This window comes from Platichthys flesus, chromosome 13, assembly GCF_949316205.1.
Source record: "Platichthys flesus chromosome 13, fPlaFle2.1, whole genome shotgun sequence".
Taxonomy (NCBI): domain Eukaryota; kingdom Metazoa; phylum Chordata; class Actinopteri; order Pleuronectiformes; family Pleuronectidae; genus Platichthys; species Platichthys flesus.
The window spans coordinates 1,715,048-1,737,817 of NC_084957.1; the positions used below are offsets into that span (position 1 = coordinate 1,715,048).

At 45.5% G+C, this 22,770-nt stretch overlaps 4 protein-coding genes across 5 annotated transcripts; 2 read left to right on the plus strand and 2 right to left on the minus strand.

The window, feature by feature from the left end:
* The first annotated feature begins 224 nt into the window (after positions 1 to 224).
* Positions 225 to 5,967, plus strand: lcmt2 (leucine carboxyl methyltransferase 2). Of its 2 annotated transcripts, none has more exons than XM_062403023.1 (14): positions 225 to 422; positions 902 to 1,026; positions 1,247 to 1,328; positions 1,746 to 1,926; positions 2,023 to 2,179; positions 2,455 to 2,644; positions 2,712 to 2,819; positions 2,944 to 3,031; positions 3,303 to 3,521; positions 3,685 to 3,915; positions 4,059 to 4,156; positions 4,270 to 4,457; positions 4,544 to 4,679; positions 5,115 to 5,967. In XM_062403023.1, exons 1-14 carry the CDS (start codon positions 375 to 377, stop codon positions 5,277 to 5,279), a joined length of 2,016 nt encoding a protein of 671 aa, XP_062259007.1. In that variant the 5' UTR covers positions 225 to 374; the 3' UTR covers positions 5,280 to 5,967. The 2 variants fall into 2 exon arrangements, with proteins under 2 accessions (XP_062259007.1, XP_062259006.1); XM_062403022.1 differs by having other exon boundaries at positions 227 to 422; positions 3,294 to 3,521.
* On the minus strand, positions 5,603 to 7,154 carry crygs2 (crystallin, gamma S2). Its single transcript, XM_062403035.1, has 3 exons — positions 7,047 to 7,154; positions 6,606 to 6,848; positions 5,603 to 5,957 (listed from the first exon to the last, which is right to left on the minus strand). The coding sequence occupies exons 1-3, from the start codon at positions 7,053 to 7,055 to the stop codon at positions 5,685 to 5,687; spliced, it is 525 nt and encodes a 174-aa protein (XP_062259019.1). The 5' UTR covers positions 7,056 to 7,154; the 3' UTR covers positions 5,603 to 5,684.
* An 892-nt stretch (positions 7,155 to 8,046) lies between these two features.
* On the minus strand, positions 8,047 to 13,863 carry tbccd1 (TBCC domain containing 1). Its single transcript, XM_062403027.1, has 9 exons — positions 13,696 to 13,863; positions 12,993 to 13,057; positions 12,587 to 12,853; positions 12,212 to 12,370; positions 11,982 to 12,098; positions 11,600 to 11,849; positions 11,270 to 11,456; positions 10,655 to 11,185; positions 8,047 to 9,733 (listed from the first exon to the last, which is right to left on the minus strand). The coding sequence occupies exons 2-9, from the start codon at positions 13,053 to 13,055 to the stop codon at positions 9,526 to 9,528; spliced, it is 1,782 nt and encodes a 593-aa protein (XP_062259011.1). The 5' UTR covers positions 13,056 to 13,057; positions 13,696 to 13,863; the 3' UTR covers positions 8,047 to 9,525.
* A 284-nt stretch (positions 13,864 to 14,147) lies between these two features.
* Positions 14,148 to 19,399, plus strand: dnajb11 (DnaJ heat shock protein family (Hsp40) member B11). Its single transcript, XM_062402918.1, has 10 exons — positions 14,148 to 14,328; positions 14,834 to 14,990; positions 16,265 to 16,362; positions 16,637 to 16,769; positions 16,927 to 17,069; positions 17,594 to 17,676; positions 17,752 to 17,809; positions 17,912 to 18,023; positions 18,118 to 18,277; positions 18,424 to 19,399. The coding sequence occupies exons 1-10, from the start codon at positions 14,255 to 14,257 to the stop codon at positions 18,486 to 18,488; spliced, it is 1,083 nt and encodes a 360-aa protein (XP_062258902.1). The 5' UTR covers positions 14,148 to 14,254; the 3' UTR covers positions 18,489 to 19,399.
* The last annotated feature ends 3,371 nt before the right edge of the window (positions 19,400 to 22,770 follow it).

Consider the following 22,770-nt stretch of genomic DNA (forward strand, 5'->3'; position numbering starts at 1 on the left):
TATCAAGATATCTAAATTCCAACCTAGAAAACCACATTTTACAGACCTGGCCATTTATATCAAGCAATACAAATGAAATAAAGCTGTTAAAAATTATAAGCTTTATAGAATTGTTATTGAAATTCTTTTTATTTTTGACGATTTTGGAGAATTTATAACGGCCGTGGCAGAGGGGTTTTCTGCTGTGGCCTCCAGGCCGCTGGGGCCGCTGGGGGCGCTGGAGAGCAGAGAGGCCGGTGTGCAGTCGGAAGTGCTGATCATGTGGCGGATGTTTGAATAATCAGGATGCGACTGAAACGCGTCTGTATCTGTTCTATTAAAAATCTCTGATCTGTAATAATAATTAATCTGTAATATTGAACATTGAACTCGTCATGCCAACGAGCAGCAGACAGAAGAAGAAGAAAGGGGGGGACGTGGCGGTGAGATCAAGCTACAGTAATCCTACTGGTGTAATGTAACTAAGTACTTTCACTCAAGTACTTCAGAGTATTTCCTTCACACTGTGTACTTTTATTACAATCCAGCTTTTACTTTCTTAATGAACCAAATAGGTTTTCAAACTAGGAAACACTGAAAGTAAACAAGGAAACGATAAAAGAATAAGAGATGACAAAGAATATATTAATAAATATAAAATCATAAAATTAAGCAGAGATCAAAAGAACAAATATAAACTAAATATGAAATTGATTTTGTACGACAGCAGTGAAGTTCTACATTATTAATCAATGATCGAACTACATTTATAACAATATAATATAACATTTCTCTGCATACACTAACCTTTACATGTAATAGATTACTTTTGCAGTGTGGTATTACTACTTTAACTCGTATAATAAGTACTTTCCGGAGTTGGGTGTTTACACTTGTGATGTTTATCTGCGGGTGGATCCAGGTGCAGGGAACCAACGACAGCAGCGTGGTGAGCAAGGTGTCGGCTGCAGCTCGGGGCTTCTTCCACGACGACCTCCTCCAGCACTTTGTGTGCAAGGAGGCCAGAAGGTCCCCGCTCATCAACAGGTCAATCAAAGTTTAAAAGTGTAATTATTTAAATAATATTTGTCTTTCTGTGATTTCTCTCCTATATGAATGTTTTTGTCCAGCATGTTGTAAAAAGTGTCAAATGAGAAATTGTATTAAACGTTGCTTTTTGGATTAAACTGTTGATTTTGTGGATTAGAAACATATTTTCTGTTGTTTAGAATTTAAATGTCACACATTATTTGTTTATTTCCTTCAGGGGCTACTATGTGCGCTGGAGAGCTGTGGACCACTGCGTGAGGAGGTTTCTACACGTTACTGAAAACTGCCCTAAGAGACAGGTCAGGTCAGAGAGTGCTGGGGTTTATTTCTCTGTCCATACGACTATGAAAACATGGTCCTGTATCAGTTTTAATCTCTGTCTGTACTTAGCCTGGAAACACGTATCACCATCTGAGGCTGATGCTGTAGTTTTCCTCCATAACGGGGTCATGTGATCGGAGCCTGACGAATTGGGGAAGGATACGTTGAGCAAGCAGCTGTTACCAAACATATCAATTTCTACCCGTCAAGACTATAATTCATCCCTGGAGTTTTCAAAATAAAAGTCAGCAGCGTTTCCTGGCTCTAAAACACCAGGCTTATCTGTAGCAGAACTAAAAATGTAGAAATGTGGATGAAGCCGTGTGGTCATTGGAGTTTTCCTCATTCTGAAAAGTGATGAATTTCCTCTCTCATCATCTTTTCCCTTCCTCTAGATTCTGTCGCTGGGCGCAGGTTTCGACTCGTTGTATTTTCGCCTGCGGGCGGATGAGGCTCTCACCGGGGTCGTGGTGTTCGAGGTGGATTTCCCTGATGTGGCTCGACGTAAGACTGCTCTCATCTCCTCTAATATCACACTGAGGGGGATGTTAGACCCACATTTACCTGCACCTACAGGTTTGTCATTTCACTTTGCTTTAAATAAATGTGTTTGTCATATAGTTGATGTTAGATTTCAGAAGCGTGTGTGTGTGTGTGTGTGTGTGTGTTCAGGAGCTGTGCACATGTGGAGTGGTCAGTACCGTCTGTTGGGGTTGGATGTCAGAGAGGAGTCCCGGGTGAAGGAGGCTCTGGAGGCAGCTGGGTTGGACTGGGCTGCTCCCACTCTGATTCTGTCTGAAGTGGTTCTCACCTACATAGAAACCCAATGGTAACCACTAAGAGAGTGTTGGGTCTAAACCTGTTTGTGATGTTCTCTTCTCTCGTCCTGTGTTGATGCTTCAGTGTTGTTCCTCCTCATTACTCTGTGTTCATCCTACCTGGTTTATCTGCTCTGTAATTCAGCTCGATATGAAGCACAAAAGCACAAATCCCTGAAAGAGGAAGTGATTCTTATATATCTGTTGCTGTTATGACAGAGATCAGCACCTGTGAATGTCTAGGAAGTCACTAATGTGTTCTCATGTGTTATTGCGTGTCTTCCAGGTCGGATGTCGTCATCAGTTGGGCGGCTAAGCTCCTGCCTCAGTCCCTCTTTGTGATGTATGAGCAGATCCGTCCTCATGATCCCTTTGGTTCAATCATGCAAGATCATTTCCACAAACTGAATTCAACGCTGCACGCCCTTCGGCAGTACCCAGACGCCGCCGCTCAGAGACGCCGGTTCCTGGACAAGGTCAGTGTGCAGACTTATCACTGGGTCGTGTGACTGTTGAAGTGGTAAACCTGTGATGTGTGTCCAGGGCTGGGATCAGTGTGTGTGTCTGGATATGAACGACTTCTACCTGGGGCTGGTTCCTGAGGACGAGAGGCGCAGGGTGGAGGTCCTGGAGCCTTTTGATGAATATGAGGTTAGCTGTTGAAATGTGGTGGACGTTTCACTGTGAACCAAGTTGGTAGGGTAGCGCTGACTTAGTCTGCAAAGCACTGTAGGTCCAACATGAAGTGTGAGAGTGTGTGTGTGTCTGTCCTCAGGAGTGGCACCAGAAATGTTCCCACTACTTCATCCTCACTGCCTCTCGGGGCTCTGGTACGACTCAGGCTTTACTCACACATCCTCCAGGTAACGTTCACCTTGTCTATCCTCTCTAAGTCATTTGACATCTGTAGGACAGTTTATTTCCAAGCAGGGGTCACTGAGTCCGGCCCTGGACCTATAACACACAAATCATTGAGAATTGTTTTACCCAGCACAGCTTTTCTAGCCTTTATGGAACTTGGGTAACAGGAAACTCACAGACCAGTTGTGTAAACGCACACTGGTCTGTGATATGTGTTGTAAACTTGTGTTTTCTAAGCTGTGACTTGGCTTTTCTTCCCCTCAGTGTCTCCAGTGTCGTCTGTAAACCCATCTTTGAGCCCTGTGGCCCTGAGTGTGAAGCCTGATCCTGCTTGTGTGGAGGGTTTGGGGATGGCCTCCACCTCGGTGAGCCCAGGACGCCTCCTGCTGACAGGAGGCTCCAGCCGGGGGGGCAGGGGGGCAGTGAGTCGAGTCCTCCTCCGAGGGCAGGAAGGGTGGAGGTCCGTCACCGTGGAGCCGTCACTAGACTTGGGTGAGAGGACCTGCTGCAACTAAAAGTATTTGCTCTTCACACGCCAAAGTTGAACTTTTTTAATCAATCATATATTTTTTGGTGTAAGACTTATACTTGTTTAGGTATAATGAGAACTTTTAAACTTCCAGTGTGAACAGCTTGATGTGTTTCCCTCTCGCAGGCGTCCGACTGTACCACACGGTGACGTCCTGTCCCGGAGGAGCTGCGGTGGTGTACGGAGGTCGCTCCTCTCCTCTCAGTCCAGCCAGGGGCCTTTTTAAAGTAGTGCTGGACCCTGCTGGACCCCCTGCCCCTCTGGACAGAGTTAAACTCTGTGTAGAGGAGATGCTCTGTACGGGGGATCCACCTCCACCAAGATGGAGGCACACTGCTGCCATCGTCAGTCACAAAGGTTCGGTTAGAATGAAGTCTTTTACTCTTCGTCTGAACCTGCTCTGAACTCCGGATAATCTCCTAAAATGATTATATAATAAAGTGAGAAGAAAGTTTGAAAATGACTTTATTCAATAAGAGCTTCTCTTTTCTTCTCTGCAGGCAGAGACTTTCTGTTTGTTTATGGAGGAAAGAATGAATCTGAGGCTGTTCTGGGTGACGCCCACTTCCTGTGTCTGGACCAGCAGCTTTGGACTGAGGTTCTCTCGCATTTCATTGGTTCTCTTCCACCAATCACGTGTCATTCCATAGTCGTTCCAACATGTCTGAGTGTCAATGTTCTTACACAACGTCCCCTGTGTGTGATTTACAGGTCCCAGTGGAGGGGGCGGCACCAGAGCCACACCACTCCCACTCCGCATGCTCATATCAGGGAGGTGTGGTGATGTTCGGAGGTCTGGACCGGAGGGGGGTTCCTCTGGGGGACACGGTCGTGCTCAGGCCCACTGACAGAGGCTTCTCCTGGGAGAGAATAGAGCTGCAGCCCCCCCCGGTCCCCAGGTCTGAAGATGTGACAGAAACACTCTGATGCTTCCACTTTAAAACACTGAATACAGTTTGATCTTATGTGGTGTGCTTTGTTTTAGATACTCTCATTCTGCCCACGTGATTGGACAGAAGCTAGTTGTGGTGGGCGGGGTCTGGATGCATTCCGATGGCGTACCGGGTGTTGTCATGATCGACCTCGCCACACGGAGCAGCGTGGAGTTCAGCCTGGACACGGTCAGTTCTCAGTTATTTGACTCGATCACAGACGGTAAATAAAGACAGACGACATGAAGTCACCGGAAAGAGAAGGAGAAGAGTCTGGATCACCCCCTGGTGGCTGGCTGCAGTATAGGTCATAAACCGTGCCTCCTCCATGTTAGCAGACGGGACACAAACCAAACAAACAGTGAAAGTAGACGTTAAATAAAAGTTTCTCTAAGGTAGAAAGTGGAGACGCATCGTGCATCTATATCTACAGTGTATGGATCTAATAGAGATGTGTCTCAATTTGCGCTCTTATATTCGCACAATAAATGTTTTGCGAGTAGTAATACTATTTTATATATTATTATTAGTATATACATTTTTATATTATATTTTAAGCAATACTATTTCTTGCTCATGAGCTTCATAAATCAGTAAGATGAGTGAATCCCTGTTCCCCTGTAGAGCCGGGTGCCGTGGCCTCTGATGCTTCACTCCTTCTGCTGCGAGCTGACGGACTCACGAGAACCACAGCTGCTCCTGATTGGTGGAGGAGGAAACTGCTTCTCCTTCGGGACTCATTTCAACCCCCAGCCGGTCACTGTGAACCTCAGGCCCGTCCTGGGATGAAGCTTTTCTAGAATCAGTTTAAAAACTCTGGACCGAGCACTCAAGTCCACTCATTTGGTCCGAACACTTTGTGTAAATGAGGTCGTTTGGAGCTGAATTTGAACATCGGGGCTAACAGACACTTTGATGACATCACAGTTTGAAGACGTGCTCATCATTTACTTCAGTTGTCTTCTATTTGGCTGCAAACGCTGTTTACCCCTGAAACTCAAACACTTCACCCCCCCACCCCCCACCACAGTGGTTAGTAGATAATGAGTTTTCAGTGAACGATCACTTTCAGGACACATCATGTCTAAAAGATATCACTCCACAGAAATGTCTCCAGAGGTTTAGCTGGACAGGTTTTTATTTGCGAGACCTCAGAATGGATACATGAGATTGGTGTTTTCGATGGAGGGTAAATCATTCAGTGAAGCGCCTGAAGGACAGGACTGTGGGGCTGCTGGCCCCCCAGTCGCCAGGTTTGCAGTACTCTCCCTTCTCCAGGAAGTACTGGCGTCCACGGTAGTTGGGATGCTCGTAGAAAACCCACCAGCCGTCGAAGACCTTGCAGGAGTTGACCTCCCTCCAGCGGAACTTCTCCAGGAGGGAGGGACAGTCCTCTGTGGCCTCGAAGGCCTGGCCCCCGAAGTCTGCCCTCTCATAGAGCTGCATCTTGTACAGGGTCCCACTGGTCTGGAGGGGGGGGGGGGGTTGTTAGTGCATGGGGTTGGTGGGATAGAATGGGAACGGAATGGGGGGTGAGAGAAAAGGGGAAGGGGGGATATATAGGGAGATGAGATATTCCATCTAACAAAAAGGAATTATGTGCAGCACTTTATTTTAACCTCCTGCAGATTAGACATTTACAAACTTAATGAAAAGTTTCTAACACACAAATTAAAGCTGCAAGACGAATCCTCGCCACTAGAGGTCACTAAATGCATCACAGTGAACCTTTAGCGCTACACCTCAAAACCTTGACTGGTCTTTACACAGGTGTTACAGTCTGTGCATCAATTAGACTCCATCCCTCAGTGTTTACTTCTTTTTATACGCACATCATTGTATAAACGACACAACACTGCACATGGACTCAGCTCGTACTCACTACATTGATTGTTTTGTGTGAACGTAGCGTGAATCTGCCTCGGGCTGTGGGTCGGTTGGACCGACGCCTGAACGTACCAACGGGCTGACCCGTGTATCGGTCTCCATTGACCGATACACAGCCACTGCAAGCATCATAGCCTCATGCTCATCTGCTGGTTTTCACTTTGCCCCTGAGACTCAGTGAAGTTCACTACCCGCTCAGCTGAGAGTTAGAGCAGGTGTCTGACTTACAAAGTGGATCATCTTGCAGGAGCTGAGTCGGTCGTTGAGTCCCGTCCAGCGCTGGTACTCCGGGTACTCCCCCCTGGTCAGAACGTACTGGTAGCCCATATAGTTGGGCCTCTCGTACACCACCCAGGCCCCAGTCTCCACCCGGATGGAGTTACAGCGGCTCAGGTAGGCGTGGAAGTCTGAGCAGTCGCTGTCGCACTCATAGCGTCGGCCCTGGAAGTTCTTGTCCTCGTAGAAGATGATCTGTGGAACAACAACTCAGGTTTGAGACCCTGCAGCTTTAAAACCCATCGACAGCGACCTCCTGCAGAAACTGGACAAACCAGTCGACAGCAGTTTAGACATGTACACGACTTCAACGTAAACCCACTCTCCTATCTAACCCAATCGCCTCAGCGTGAACCTGACTGTGGAGGCTGCTCCCGCTCTGTCTCCACTCACCCTGCCCATCTTGGATGTGCTGCGTGGGGAAGCCTCGGTGATGTCCTGTGGTGGTGGTGGTGGTGGTGGTGGTGGTGGTTCCCCTGCGGCCTCGATGTGGCTCTGGCCCCTCGCCGCTCCCTTTTATACGCCCCGCTTTCCCCTCGTTTATAAACAGCAGCAGTGGAGGCAAGAGAGGAACAATCGCTTTGTCATGAAAATGAGATCCAAAAATTGAGTCAGTGATTCTAGTGCTATTCAGTTTTTCCAGAAAAGCGAGGAAGGATTACGGTATAATGCCCGGGCCTGGTAAGCATCCATTGACCCCACTTCTGTACTGGCTGCATCCAGTGCCCCCACCCCGTCCCACCACACCCCCGCCGTGTCAACACATGCCAGCTCCACCAGCTTGCCCCCACCTGGTGATGACCTGCCAACTCATGACTTACTGCTGCCTTATGAAAGGCTGCGGTCAGATTCTGTGCAGGAAGACGTGCTCAGATGCTTTAAGGAGAAACTAGAGTACTACTCTAGATAATACTCCAATTAATAAAAGTATTGAAGTACTCTTGCAGAAAAATGCCACTATATGTGGTTGATTCTTGTAAATTTATGTATTTTATTGTAAATTGCACAATTATTGCAAATAAATGAAGTTATAAGCAGAATTCTACAATAACTAAATTACTCTGTATTTGTTAATTACTATATATATTTGTATTATTTATTTGTTCATTGTGCAACTAATTTCTATTATTTTATGCATAATATTCATCAAAGGGGTTGTTTATAATGATGCAAAATAGTTTATAAATGATTATACACTTAGTGGCCACATTATTAGGTACACCTAACCCTAACCCTAATGCTAGAAGCTCAAGTGCTTTGTTCATGTGTGGCAGTTAAAGTTCTAGTAACTATATGTTCTATACCAGGGTTATGGTTACTTCAATTCATTTCTCATTATATAAAATCTAATGTAAAAGACAGAATGAAATTAATAAGCAGGAAGTCACCAGGATTCAGTCAAAATCTTTATTTGTAATTTAGTAAACTGCGTTGTGCTCTCAGTACAGTGACGGGGAAGCACTCAGTTATTCTATGTAAGGCATTTTACAGTGTTACCACTTTCATCTTGAAAATGACGACACGTCCCAGCAATTTGAATTTTACAGTAGTTCAATATTTTATAGTGCATATTTTTATACCAAGTCCACCTTCATCCACCGGTCACGTGTCCCATTGTGTAATAACTAGGTTGAGCATGATGATGAGCGAGGCAGGTTTTGTAATGCGAAGAAAGGAGGATAGATTTATGAAAAATAATCTTATTCTGATGCCAAAATATACACAACAATACCGGTGAATTCATCCAAAAATAAACATACATTTAGGATTAGTGGCACATCTGGTGACTGTTGACTTTCGCTTCACTTGGCAAACAGGAGCCAACTCTTCTATTTGTGTTTAGACAAAGAACTGAGAGGAAAAGTCACCGAGCAGAACCCAGCTGTCAGGAAGCTGCACGTTCTTATCGTGCACAAATCACAGCCATTGACGTTAATGACTGGGGTGTGGCCCAAAAATAATAAAAACCTAAACACAAAATGCTAGAGACACTGTTGAGCTACCCTCTACTGTCCGGACGGTTCAGCTACACAAAATAAATTATGTTAATATTCCTTCGTTAATCCTCTTTTCTAACAACACAGAATAATACTCTGTCCTGAGTTAAGAACTCAAGGTTCACTAACGTCCTCGACCCCAAAGTGCTGAGTTTACTTAGCATCTACCTGCTCCAGCTTTAAATGCACATGTTAATGGAAAAATATATATTTTAAAGAAAATAGCGAGTAGTTTACATAAGTGGGCAAAGTTTGGGAAGAACAGTCACTTCAGACAGAACTCGTGGTTCTTCAGGATCATCGACACGGCTTCGAGACGTTTCTGTCAGTTAATATAAACACGTGACGATACTGAGTTCACACAGAAACCAAGGGGGGGGCGAGTGGATTTCAGTTGTCAAAGTATTACTATTACACTGAAGGAGAATTCAGGAGAACATGTTCGACTCCTCCTCCTCGCTCACACTAATTTGACCAAATTTAGATTTTCTGTCTCTAAAACGTCAAAGCAAACATTTCCAAACTGTCCCTTTAGAAGCCGGTGGTTTTTTACCTCCACACCTGCTCTTTAAAAGACGCGTGCTCCTCATGTTGTTTAACCACATGCCACTTCACGCCCTCCTCGACAAACGTCTAACTCACAGCAGCTGCCTTTTCTTGAAAAGCAGCATTCACCAGCTTCACACTCCACACTGAGTGCGATGCAAGTTGCTGTAGGAGCCAAGGAGCTGCCTGAGTAATAATCACAAAGTCCCTGGACAGTAATACTTGATTCAAACAGATGCTCCTCACGTCACTAACGCTGCACAGGGCCTCTGTGTGTTGCCCTCATGAACAGGTACCATTCTCCTGCTGGATGAGAGAAGCCCAGCAACTCAACAGGCCATAGGCGACTGTCCCACTGTCGGTCCATTTCTAATGTGTGTGTTGTTGTTGACTTGGAGCGTGTCGGACCCGTTGGAGTCGTGTGGCGAGGCGAGCGTAGGAGGGATGAGGCTGTCCAGCTCCTGCCTGTTCCCCGTTTCCAGGAGCCACTCGTGGAACTTGACTTCCACCAACTCCTGGAACTGCCGCTTCTGCTCCCTTGAGGATAAACATGAGAAATGAGTTACTACACAGATGAAGGGACACAGCAGGGATGAGGAGCGCTGTGGGGGAGAGCAGTGTAAAAATACGGTCACATAAAAATCAATGCCTGTTGTTTCCTGTGCTGTCGAGTGTAAAACCCCCGAAGCAAGTTCTCTGACACTAATGACTCACTGAGCTCCACAATATCTGAGCTGAGTGGACAACTCACTTTCTTATTGATTCCTGGGCCGGTTGCTCTGTTGGAACTTTCCACTGAGTCGAGGAGACACTCTGCTCATATCCAGGTTCATCATTTAATTGGTGTTATTAAGGTTTTTATGCCTTGATGTTCAGAAAATACTGGTTTCAGCTCACTATACCGTAGACCTGTTTTTTTTTATTTAGTTCTGCAAAGGCTTAGCAGCCCCTCTCTTCTTATTGAAGAAAGTGAAGACATTTCTATGGATGCTTCTTTGGGTCTGGCCCAACCCCTCCACAAGATCTAATGGAAATCAGTTCGGCAGTTTTTGCATAATCCTCCAGACCAGCAATCTTACAAACTGACAAACGCAGACGGAAACTAAACTCTTCTGGGCAAAGCTAAGTAACTCTGATGAATCTAGAAAGGCACTCGGACACTTATTTCTCCCACAGATAACATAACTCGCCAAGTAAGGGAAAGTAAAATACATCTTTAATCTGCACGTTTGTCCACATCCACATCTAACCCTAACCCACATCTAAGATTTAATGGTCTCATCCTTGGGTCATTACAAAACCCTCTACACATTACCATTTATCAGACACAGTAGTTTTTGTATAATCCTGCTAATGCCAATGAAAATATCAATGATAAGCTGGATAATGGATTAATATATGACTCATGAATGATTGAGCGTTATATTCTACTTCATCATGTTGGGACTTGTCACTCACTTGTTCAGCCGAGCCTCCATCACAGTCTTCTGCCAGTTCTGTATTCTCTTCTGCTTTTCCTCGACAGCTGCCTGATACGGAGCCGGCAAACCGCCGGGCACCTCACATGTGTCACCCTCCATCTGGAACGGCACAACCAGCGCGTGGAACTCAGCCGGGGGCAGCAGCCGGTAGCAGCCGGGGTCCGGGTTGGATGAGGTGTTGAGCGCAGGGTTGACGAGGCCCTCGGTGCCCAGGAGCAGGGGTTGGTCCCAGATGTTGGGGACCACGGCCAGTCCCACACTGGCCATGTGATCCTCCAGGGACGGGTAGAAGGTGTGGAAGGGTCCCAGGGTAATGTCTGTGTTTCCAGGCAGGAGCAGAGGGCGGTTGGGCGTCAAGGCGTAGATAGTACAACGTGAGGAGGCTCCGACAGCGACTCTACCCGCCACGCACACCAGCCGCACGTTGTGGCAGCTGTGGATGTGGACGCTGGTCTCCACGGGACCCAGGACCACTAAGCTGTCTCTGCATTTGTCCAAACTGACTGATCTGAAGGACAGAACCAAGGATAGATGAACCGTGTCCCCCCAGACAGTCCAAGACGCATCACGGTTCCACAGAAGCTATTTTTACCTGAGAGGCGAGAGGAGGTAGATGAAGGCGTCGGAGCATCTGTGGATTTTGATGTTGGCTCCCGTCAGCTTGTCGGAGGTTTTAGCGAGAGTCTGTTTGAAGACCTGGGACATCAGCACCATCTTACTGCCCGGAGGAGCCGTGTGGGTGTTCCTGGCTATTTTGGCTCTCTTCATGGCCCCCTCCACTAGAACAAACAGAGACTGTCAAAGAAATGCACTGAAAAACTGAAACATACAAAAAACACATTTCTGATTTCGAATACTTTCTTTATAGACAAGTTTTCTCTCTAACTGCAATAAAACAACCTAAGTGCAGAGGACAGGATACCTTGTTGAGCCCAGGCCAGCTTCTTGCCAGAGCGCAGGCAGGCGGTGATTCCAAACGGGTTGAGAGTGAGGCTGTGGTGGAGGCAGGAGAGCAGCGTGTGCAGGGAGAAGGATCGGCTGAGGCTGGAGTAGCCAGCTTGTGTCTGGGCTGGACCTTTGGTCAGGAGCCGGTGGACGGGCTGGACGGTTTTGCAGCAGGAAACCGAGCCCTCCAGCAGCAGACCCAGGCTCCGCACGGCCTCCAGGGAGATCTGGCAAAAGATCATTTGAAATAAATCAACCACAATTCAAGAAAATGTTCAACAGTTTGTTTAAAGCCAAACTTGTTAGTTCATGTCCCAGCTGCTAACATGGAGAAATCAATGACAGGTGTGTGCACAGACCTGACAGTCTCTTAGCGCCTGTCCAGATTGTGACAGTTGTCCTGGTTCAACCAGCAGCTCCAGAATCTCACCAAGGTGACTTTGCACAAACGACAGGTGAGCCTGGTCGTCCCAGTTCTGCAAAACCAAACGTAAAAACAACAGAACCATGAGAGGAAGATCTGAAAGAACCGAGACAGGACGATGACATTTGAGCTTGAGACTTGATAATGTTCACACTTTGCAGGGACCTTGTTCTGGGAGCTGGTCTTGGCCTCTCGGTCGGAGGGAGAGGGGGAGCGGGTGCGGTGACTGGGCCACTCTTCACCGATCAGGGAGGTGCGCAGAGAAACACGGTTCAGCTGCTGGATGTAGAGGAAGAGGAGGAACTGCAGCGTGTCCACAGTAAACTGCAGTAAAACAGGGGTCGGATATCAATATGTGACTCCTGCTCAACATGAGACCATGGTTACAACCTCAGCCTGAGGCGGACAACACACCCTCATGAAAGACACAATTCAAACAGGTAACTGGGGCGAGGAGATAGGATCACATTCTTGGGTAAACTGAGACATATCAGACGTGTTCATGAAGTCAGCTGCTCTCAACCCCCGTCGTCCCTTCACCTTGTTCCTTTGTTGGTCCAGCTCACTTTTGGAGGAGCACTGGGAAAGACACTCGGCCCGCTCCAGCCTCTCCTCCGCTGTGTGGCCTGAGAGAAGGTCAAAGGTCTCAAAGTAGAGCCAGGCCAGGTCTTCTGGAAGCTGGAGCTTTCCACAGGCGATGTGCCTCCACATGGGCCAGCCCAGAACCGGGAAGCAGCCGTCCCGCGCTCGCACATAGGTCGCCATCTTGCGCAGATAGTGCAGGCTGAGTTTGGAGGAGGGAGCCACCTACAAAATGAATCCACCCTGTTTACTTTCAAGACATTTACACCAACTGAACAACAGCACATCTTTCCTCTGGAGGTCATGGATAGAATATGAGCTGAATATGTCTCATGTGCAGATGGTATTAGTTGGTAGTATTCACCTGCAGGGCGCCCAGTAAGAAGGGCTCCATGCGCGGCCATATGCTCACACTGTCTTCCTCCATGTCTGCAGAGAGAGGAAACAGACATTGAAGTTAAAAGGACAGAAGGATAACTGGAAGCACACCTCAATCACCTTATGTACCGCAGCTGTTATTTATGTCTAATCCCTTTTATTAATGATTAAAACTTAAGTTTCCAGTATATATATATAAATAGCAGCAGCACTTAACCTAGCCTAAGTTAAGGTTTGTAATAAAGAGCAGGGATTAGCTTTGGCAGTGATGCTCTCACATCAGTTGAAAACATTTTATTTTTCTTATGTTTCTTACTGTGCTGCTTTATTCACATGCATTTCGTGGAGTTCTTCTTCAGATGAGTGATTCATTATTTTACTGTTATTCCACCTGAACTGGCTGAAAACCACTGAGCTGTGATGACCCAGTTCAGTTTCACATCCCTGACGCTCCCATGACAACAGGCTGCACATGTCATCACCTGCTGACCTCCATCATGTCAGTAACATGCTAACCGAGCTCACACAGAACATACAACCATCACAGACCTGCTTCGTGTCGGTGTAACATGTTTGTTTTCTGTCTGTCGCAGTTTAACCTCTGCAGCCTGAGTTTAGCTGTTAGCTGCTGCTAGCTGCTGCTAGCTGTTGTTAGCACCTGATGCTAATAGAGGCTGCTTCTCTCTTACTCTCAGCCTCGGTTCTGGTCCCGGCGGCGGGCAGCTCCGTGTCGGTGACCCGGGAGGGAGCGGCTCCGGTGGAACATAGGGAGGGTCGTTGCGGTTCTTTGCGGTTCTGTTGCGGTTCAACTTGATCCGGACTCACATCTGCTTCGCTTCCTATTTACCGCCGCTACTCCCGCATCTGTTGCGCGCAGCTCGCGGGCACGCGCTTCATGCTCGACCGAGAAGAATCATCTATTTTCATATTTTCATATTATACTTTATTTATTTGAATTACTACGAACTGGTGAGACAGTGTCGTCAGACCGGATGAGCAACATTATTTGATTTTACAGATTTTTTGGAAATGCAAAACAATTATTTAAATATAATCATCTTCTTCTTCCTCTTCCGTGATTTGTAACATCGATGTAACTGTCTGTTTAAAAGTGGGCGGGCTTTCGCAGCGAGAGGCGTGTCTGCGGGGCGTGGTTTCAGTGACAGCAGGAAGAAGGCTGGTGTGGCCGCGGACTCGAACCTTCAGCAGCCGCTGACTCTCTTCTCCCTTTAGAAAGACGTGGATGTGATGGCGCCCAGAGGGATGAACCTGTGGAGCGTGTGCGGGCTGCTGCTCTATGTGACCACGGCGGTGTTCGCGGGGTAAGAGCTCGGGGCTCGAACACGGTGCAGCTGGTACACATGTTCCACTGTGATTGGTCCACACCGGGGCTACACATGAGGACTGGACGGAAGCAGACTCACACACTGAAGCTAACTCGGCTAACAACAAGCTAACAACAAGCTAATAACTGCTAACAACTCTTTCTTTGCGAGACGTTCAGCACAGGTTTATAGTGACATGTTAGCTTAGCATGCTAGAAGCTAGTTTCCATCGCTAAACCGGTCGTAGCTAGCTCTGCTCTTCACATCCCCCGGAACCTGCTTGAAAACAAGCACATATTTAGGTTATCATCAACATCACAGGCTTCCTCTGATAACTGGCTGTTATTTAAGGGATGCACTGCAAACACGAACTACTCATTGTGAATTCGGCTCACTCCATTTACCAAAATGTCAACATATCCGGGCTCCACGGGGTTCGAACCTCGCGGGGCTGCCTGTGTCCCCCCCGGTCTGATCCCTGTCCTCTGCCTCCTCCATGCAGGAGGGATTTCTACCAGATCCTGGGGGTGACCAAGAGCGCCACGGTCCGGGACGTCAAGAAGGCCTACAGAAAGCTGGCCATGCAGCTGCACCCGGACCGGAACCAGGACGACCCCAAAGCCCAGGACAAGTTCGCGGACCTGGGGGCAGCGTATGAGGTGAGTCCGCCGGTTGTCATGTCGCGGATGAGGGGATGGATTTATGGAACCACATGTTTTCACTGTAACTGAGGAACCTCATTCACGAGGAAACAGATCAAAGGATAAAACACGAAAGTCTTTTGTACCGGCTTCTCGGTTGTTGTTGGAAACGGTTCGGCCACTGTGATTGGTCCACTAGACCGTGTGGCTGCTTCTGATTGGCTGTTGCGTGTGCACCGCTGGCCTTACCTAAAGCCAGACGTGGATCTATGGGAGTGGATTCACATCAGCTGTCTAACGTGACGTGATTTATTATGTTAACTTTATAACACACTTCGATATGTTTTCCAGTTGTTATAATAATATACATATTTAAAATGTACTACAAAACAGTATTGTTGTACTGTTACCACCATTGTACAGGGATGTGTTCAAACCAAAGTTAGGACGCTGCGTAAAACATGAATAAACACAAACAAATAATTGTTTAACCTTACTTAAGTTTGAATTTAAATTTAAATAGTCACATTCTGTTCTTATTCGTGTTTTACTTTGTTGTTTATACAACACTTATCAGTGTAAACTTTAGAATTGGACTGTCTTAAAGTTTGTAATTTATTTATGTGAAGCCCCTGCTGCAATTTTTACAGTTTCCATCAGGAATGAAAGTACTGTAAGTGCTGCTATATAAATGCATAATGAAAGATGATGTGGTAAAACACAGTTGCACTAGTGGAAATATGTTTTCATGTGAGAAGTTCAGCAAAAGGTCCAAAGTTTATGCCCTGATACTCTAAATGTCTTCAGATGATTAAAGTTGAATTTGAAGTTTAATCATTAAAGACGTGGACTTGGTTATAAATTCTTGAAGAAGTTTTAAAGTTTTTTTATCTCCGACTTCTTCAGTTTCAAGTTGTAGAAAATTTGTAATAACCTTTTCCAATAGTTCCCTGTGCCCCACCAGTAGAGAATTCCCCTTCATTCCAGTGACCATTACATTACATTGAGTCCAGGATAGACAGAGAGAAGATGAAGGGACAGACAGGCGTCCAAATGGAGGCCGGCTGAGGTTAATGAAGGACGTTCACATGCAAATCCAGAGGTTGATATTCAGGCAGCCAGGCAACAGATAACAGAAATGATGAGGCCAAATCCTCACAACAATATTATTGTGTACACGGCTGTATTTCCATGGGAATATACAAATGTTCTTGATTTCACAAGCGGCTTCTGTAGCTTGAGTTGAAAACCCTGTAGAGTTGTGTTTAGTGACTGGTTGTGTGTGTGTGTAGGTGCTCTCAGACGAGGAGAAGAGGAAACAGTACGACGCGTATGGAGAAGACGGACTGAAAGAAGGTCACCACGGTTCACACAACGACATCTTCTCCAGGTTGGTTTCATGGACACTGTGTTTTCTACAGTTCTAACATCAGGGTAGTTTACTGTACCAGCTAAACGTTGAGATAAACGTCCACATTCGAGATAAGGAAGTAAAAAACCTAACATCAACTCATGCAGATGCTTTGATCATTTTTAAATAAATGAATGTAAACTGTCTTTATGAAAATGTGTAGAAACTGAATGTTGTTAATCAAACCACAGATTAAACTTTTTACTGTGTGTATTTAAAGAAAAGTCTAAACCTGTAACTCTTCCCTCTGCAGCTTCTTCGGTGACTTCGGTTTCATGTTCGGAGGAAACCGGCAGCAACAGGACAGAAACATCCCCAGAGGAAATGACATCATACTCGACCTGGAGGTCACGCTTGAAGAGGTGTACTCTGGGAATTTTGTGGAGGTAAGAAGAGAATCCCGCAATTTAATATCTGAACAATGTCCAGGTATTTGAAGTTTGTAACAGAAACTGTGATAATTACACTTGTTATAGTTTGTTTAAATGATTTGTGATGATTTAAACTAAGTGTTTAATATTTAAAGTGCCTCTTGTCTCGTAGGTTGTACGAAACAAACCTGTAGCTAAAGAAGCTCCTGGCAAGAGGAAGTGTAACTGCAGACAGGAGATGAGGACGACGCAGCTCGGACCCGGACGCTTCCAGATGACCCAGGAGATGGTGTGTGACGAGTGTCCCAATGTAAAGTGAGTCTGGGAAAACACAACACAACACTACACAACACGACACACCATTACATTTACATTCTAAGCACAGAAGCTAGTGAAGAAGTGTCTGATACCTTTATTCTCTCAAGTGACCAGCAGGGGGCGACTTTATAACGTCAGTAAACATTTAGGAGTTTATGTCTCAATCTCTAGTTTCTAGTCTTCTAACCCTGCTGATGTACATTTAGTCAATTATGATAATTTAGAGTCAAATAGAGCATAAAGCACTGGATGAGGGGGGGTAGGGGTGGATACCACAGAGTGATTGACAGCTTGTAAAGTGCCCCGGGTGCAGGTGGGCGTGTGCAGTGTCCTCAAGCTGTCTGTCAGGCTCCACCCCCTGATATCGTAGATAAAATCTGAGTGGTTGTTTTGGACGTTTTGTTTGTGTTACTGCTGCTGTGCCTAATAAACCGGCCGCTGAGTGCATATCACAGTTGTATCAACCTTTAAGAAATAACTTTTATAAACTTATAACACATCTTTTTCTTTGCTTTCCACAGGCTGGTGAATGAAGAGCGAACCCTGGAGGTAGAAATCGAACAGGGAGTTAGGGATGAAATGGAATATCCTTTCATTGGAGAAGGTACATAGATTTTAATATCAATGATTTTATTTGTTGTTTTTTCATCTGGTCTTAACGTCTCACGTGTGATAACAGGGGAACCTCACATTGACGGCGAACCTGGAGATCTACGATTCCGCATCAAAGTTTTAAAGTATGAACAAGTCTTTACTTTCTATTGTTTCAAAACAAAATACTCAGTGGGATACTAACGCGTGTGCTCGTGTGTGTGTGTGTTTGTGTTACTTCTCTGTAGACATCCTGTGTTTGAGCGCAGAGGAGACGACCTGTACACCAACGTCACCATCTCCCTGGTGGAGGCTCTGGTCGGCTTTGAGATGGACATTAAACATTTGGACGGACACAAGGTTCTGCGCAGAACCAAACAATATTTAAAGTTTCATATTATTAAAAGTAAAAGGAGTGTGTGGTTGAACGTTCCTGTTCCTCTCTGATCTACAGGTCCACATAGTGAGAGACAAAATCACGAAACCCGGCGCTCGGATGTGGAAGAAAGGAGAAGGTCTTCCCAACTTCGACAACATCAACATCCGAGGTTCCCTCATCATCTCCTTCGATGTGGAGTTCCCTCAGACGCAGCTCGACGAGCAGCAGAAGGACGGTGAGAGGAACTTAAAGATCCTAGTGGGAAAAGAAGTTCTTCTTATGCTTCTTCAACAAAAGTTGAATCAATACTTATCCAGTCACTTGATGAACATGATGTTTGTGTATGTATGTATTAATGTTAATGTCATTGTGTTGTTGCAGGAATACGCGGTCTTCTGAAGCAGGGCTCTGTACAGAAGGTTTACAATGGACTACAAGGATACTAACCACACACACAGCCTGGACTGCCACACACAAACACACACACACACACACACACAACAAACACACATCGTCAATCAACCGGAGCACGCTCCATAGTTCTGGCCAGGGTGTATTTATTTTTTTTCCTATTTTTCTCAGGATGGATTGAACCCAATTTAGTTTTGACTTTTTAATCTCGTCCTCGGTGGCACGATTACAGGCGCTTCATTTGTGTGTAGACGGGAACCGATGCCACGCCTCTCTTGTACCTTGTCATAAGGCCTTTCTGTTTATTTGAACAATCCAATTATCCTGTTTGTGTCCGAGTGACGTGTGGAAGTCAAACGATGCCGTCTTCATGGAGGCGACAGTCAGACTCTCACTCGTCTCCCCGGACGTCTGCTGCTGCAGGAACTCGACTCCTCAAGAAGAAGAAGAAGAAGCTCGATCCTTGTTTATGTTATAAATTAATTTTATGAATGTTAAAGTAATGGAACCGTCTTGTTGCTCTGGTCAGAGTCCTGTTCAAAGCTCCTCTGTGAAAAGGGAAGAACAAAACTCACCTGTTGTGTTTAAGTTTACTAATTTAAGCATTTGGAACCACACACACACACACACACACACACACTTCTTACATTAGACAGCGTGACTTTTTCCATCGAGTCTCTCTCTCCCTGTATGGCCGGACTCTCACTCAAAGGGACTTCTGACGATGAGGCGTCACCCCCCAACCCCACCCCCTGGGTTCAGGAACCCCCCCCCCCCCCCCCCCCCTTCTCTCTCTGTTCTGACCATCGTCTGCATCGCTGCCTCCCGATTGGACGAGTGCGTCACAGCCTTCAATGTGAATCATTCGGCCGTTTCTACTGGGTGTTTTAGGGGATGATGTACTTTTGACTGACTAAATAAATAAAAAAAGGATTTGTACAAGTTGCGATCACATGTCATGAAGTGTGTCCACCAGTTTACGGCACCAGAGCTCTGATGATGGGATTCATGAGGAAACCACGAGTGACTGGATCTGTACGAGGGAGTTTCTATCACAGAGTCTAAACCTCCTGCTGCTGAAGAAACTAATGAATCCACATGTACATAGATATCACACTGGTTATGGATTTATAGAAATAAAATAAATTATAGTTTGTTTTTCATCATTAATAGAATCAGGTTTCTTTATTCATGAAGCACATTTAAAACAACTTGTGCTTTACAAGGTAAAATGTACAACAAGAAATCAGCAACACTTATATATCAATATATCAAAAATAATAATGATGGGTTTAAATTCACCCAATCCAGATTTTTATTTGGATGTGCACCACATTGTTCACTATTAAAAACACTGTGCGTGTGTGACAATATCTCACAGTAGAAATAGCATGTGTGCTTCCTCACTATATGTGTGTGTGTGTTGATGTGTGTGTGTGTGCATAATGAACTCCCACAGAGATAGCAGGCCTGTGGTGAAGGGAGTTTCCCCCCCGGCCCACCACACGTCCCTCAGTCGAGACTATGGAGACGAGAAGAGAAGCTTTGTGTCACAGGCGAGTTAACGGGACCACTGAGACTCAGACTGTTAACGGCCACCGCAACACACACACACACACACACACACACACACACACACACACACACACACAAAACTGTCACTGAGCTGCATCCCTGAGTCGTCCTCAGGGACCTGACCAGTCTTAGACTTTCTCACTAATGGACGGACGAGTTCAAGATTGTTTATAAAGACCACGTCTGACATATGAGAGACCCGGCTCTTTGTGGTCATTTTTGTCTCTGCAGGTTTTTTTTGCATCCTTTGTGTTGTTTTGTGTCTTTTTGTGGTTGTTTCGTATCTAAATGGTTGTTTTGCATGGGGTCATATTGTGTCTCTAATGTGTTTGTGAGTCTTTGTAGTCACTGTGTGTCTCTCTTTGGTCAGCTTGTTTGTTTCTGTTGTTATTATTTGTATCTTCATCGCTGTTTAACATCATCCTCACGTTATTGTGCGTTTGGTCGTTCTTGGGTCATTTTTTGTGCTCATGGTCATTTTGTGTATTTTTGTTTAAATTTATTATGTCCTGGTTGTTGTTATGTCCACCAAGGAGATGATGTCGTCATTTCCTGTCTGTCACCAGGACTAATCCAAAAAGTTCTGAATTGATTTCCATGAATCTCGTTTAATGGGAGGGGCATGATCCCAGGGAGAACCTCTTTCAAATTATTATAGATTTGTATAAAAGGGTGGATCCAGGTTTTTTAAATCCTCTTTAACATGGTGACTTTTAGTTTTGGTCTCGGTGGAGATTTGGAGCCATTTTGTGTCTGTGGTCGTTTTATTGACTTGATGTTCAGATTTGGGGGCCGACTGGTCCTGTGTCTATTTAAAGATTATACTCAAAGACATTTGGCCCACATCTCCAATATGATATATTTAAAATAAACACGTGCAGAGAGGTCATGAGGATCTACAGGTCGGATCAGGATCCACACTCATCCTCAGGACTTCATGATCCTGAGGTTCAGAGAAGTGAGGACTGTGTGAGCGTCTCCTCTAACCTCCTGTAATTACAAGTCGAGCGGCACACGAGGGCAGCATTGCCTCTTCCATCACATCCCTCCCTAAATCACATCCCTTTATTACCCAGAAGCCTCAGTGGGGATCCACGTGCACGAGCCTGAACGCCTGCACTTGCCAGTTGTTGATGCAGATAAGCACAGGGATCACACTTGACCCTGAGTGTAATGACTGTAAGTGGAGCTGCAGGGTGAAGAGAGGCGCAGGCTGGAGGAGGGCTAATTGAGCAATCTGTGTGTGTGTGTGTGCGTGTGTGTGTGTGTGTGTGCGTGTGTGTGTTGGCGCCATCGGCTGCTCGGCCCTGCTCTGGCTCGGCTCTGTGCTCGGTTAATGGAGCCTGACCTGAGAACAGCTCGGCTCCAGATCGACACCAGGTCGTCTCTCGCTGCCGGAACATAAATCTGTTGCAGGCGTTTCCCACAAGTGACTCAACTTCTGACGTCTCCAATAAATAAACAGTAATTCCTGATGTCTTCTGGGAATCAGGAACTCGAGGCCAAGTATTAATGCCTCGGTTATGATTATTATATTAAGTCGTTACAGTTTTATTGGACCGTTTCTAATAAGGAAATTAAAATACAAAACGGCATTGAACATCATCTTTAAACCTTAGAAATTAAATATAATATTGACAATATTTTCATTGGTGTACAATCACCTGAAACTAATCTCTCTGAGAATGAGTCATTTATATCTTAAACCTCCTCATCATGGAGCTGCCAAGTGGCTCCATGAGTTTCTACAGTCAAATAAATGTATTAATATACATATAAAGCTGTTCAGTTGATTGGACATTTAATAACTAAGTCTCTTAATCCTACATATTGAATATTTAAGTAATAAATCACATCTTCCATCATGTACATTACAAATCTCAAAATGTTGTTCCAAAGATTTATTATTGTTCTTCAAGAGGAAATAATTAGTATTTATGTGAACTTGTGTTTACAGCTGGTTACAGCTATATTTATTTATGATTTTGCAAAAATAAATTCTTACACAGAACTAACAGAAGATGAACCTGATGAGTCATCTGTCCGTCACAGCTGCTGAAGCCACCGATCATTCTTCAGTTCTGTTCTCCTGTTCTTATTTAACTGATGTTTCTACGACGCAGGACGCTGATTGGTTCAATATCAAGCAAAAAGTTATGAGACGGGAAAGATGGATTCTCAATCTAGTTTCCTCACAAGGTGAAATCAAATCAAAGACGTACAAATACAATTCAGATCTTCTAGCATCTTTAAAATATATAGTCTAATTAAGATGGTTAATCCAGAGACAGGAAACTGGAAATGTCACCATCGTGAATTCCTCAAAGAATCTGGGTTGAATTTGAACCGAGCGGAGCAGAGATCGGCGAGTTGCCTCCTTCCGCTCGAGTCCCTGCAGAGAAGCTTCAGGACCAAGTCAACACACAACAAATGTGTGCGTGGTTATCAACGCTGCTAAGCACCAACACATGCCCAGGCCAGGAAGGACAGCGGGGGGAGGCGGGTGAGGAGCGGGGGGGGAGAAAGGACTCTGCCCGAAATAAGAAAAGTTGACGGACAAAGCCTACAATTTGTGGGATCTGAGCATAAAGCAAACAAAGGGCAGCTTTTGTAAGGAATAATGCATGTCAGCCGTGTCCTTGTCCCGCCGCGGCTTTGAACCCTGCTGGGGACGTCCACTGCTCCGCTGTGGATGTCGTGTTGCTATATTAAAGCCAGTCACCTCAAAGGGAAAAGCCTCAA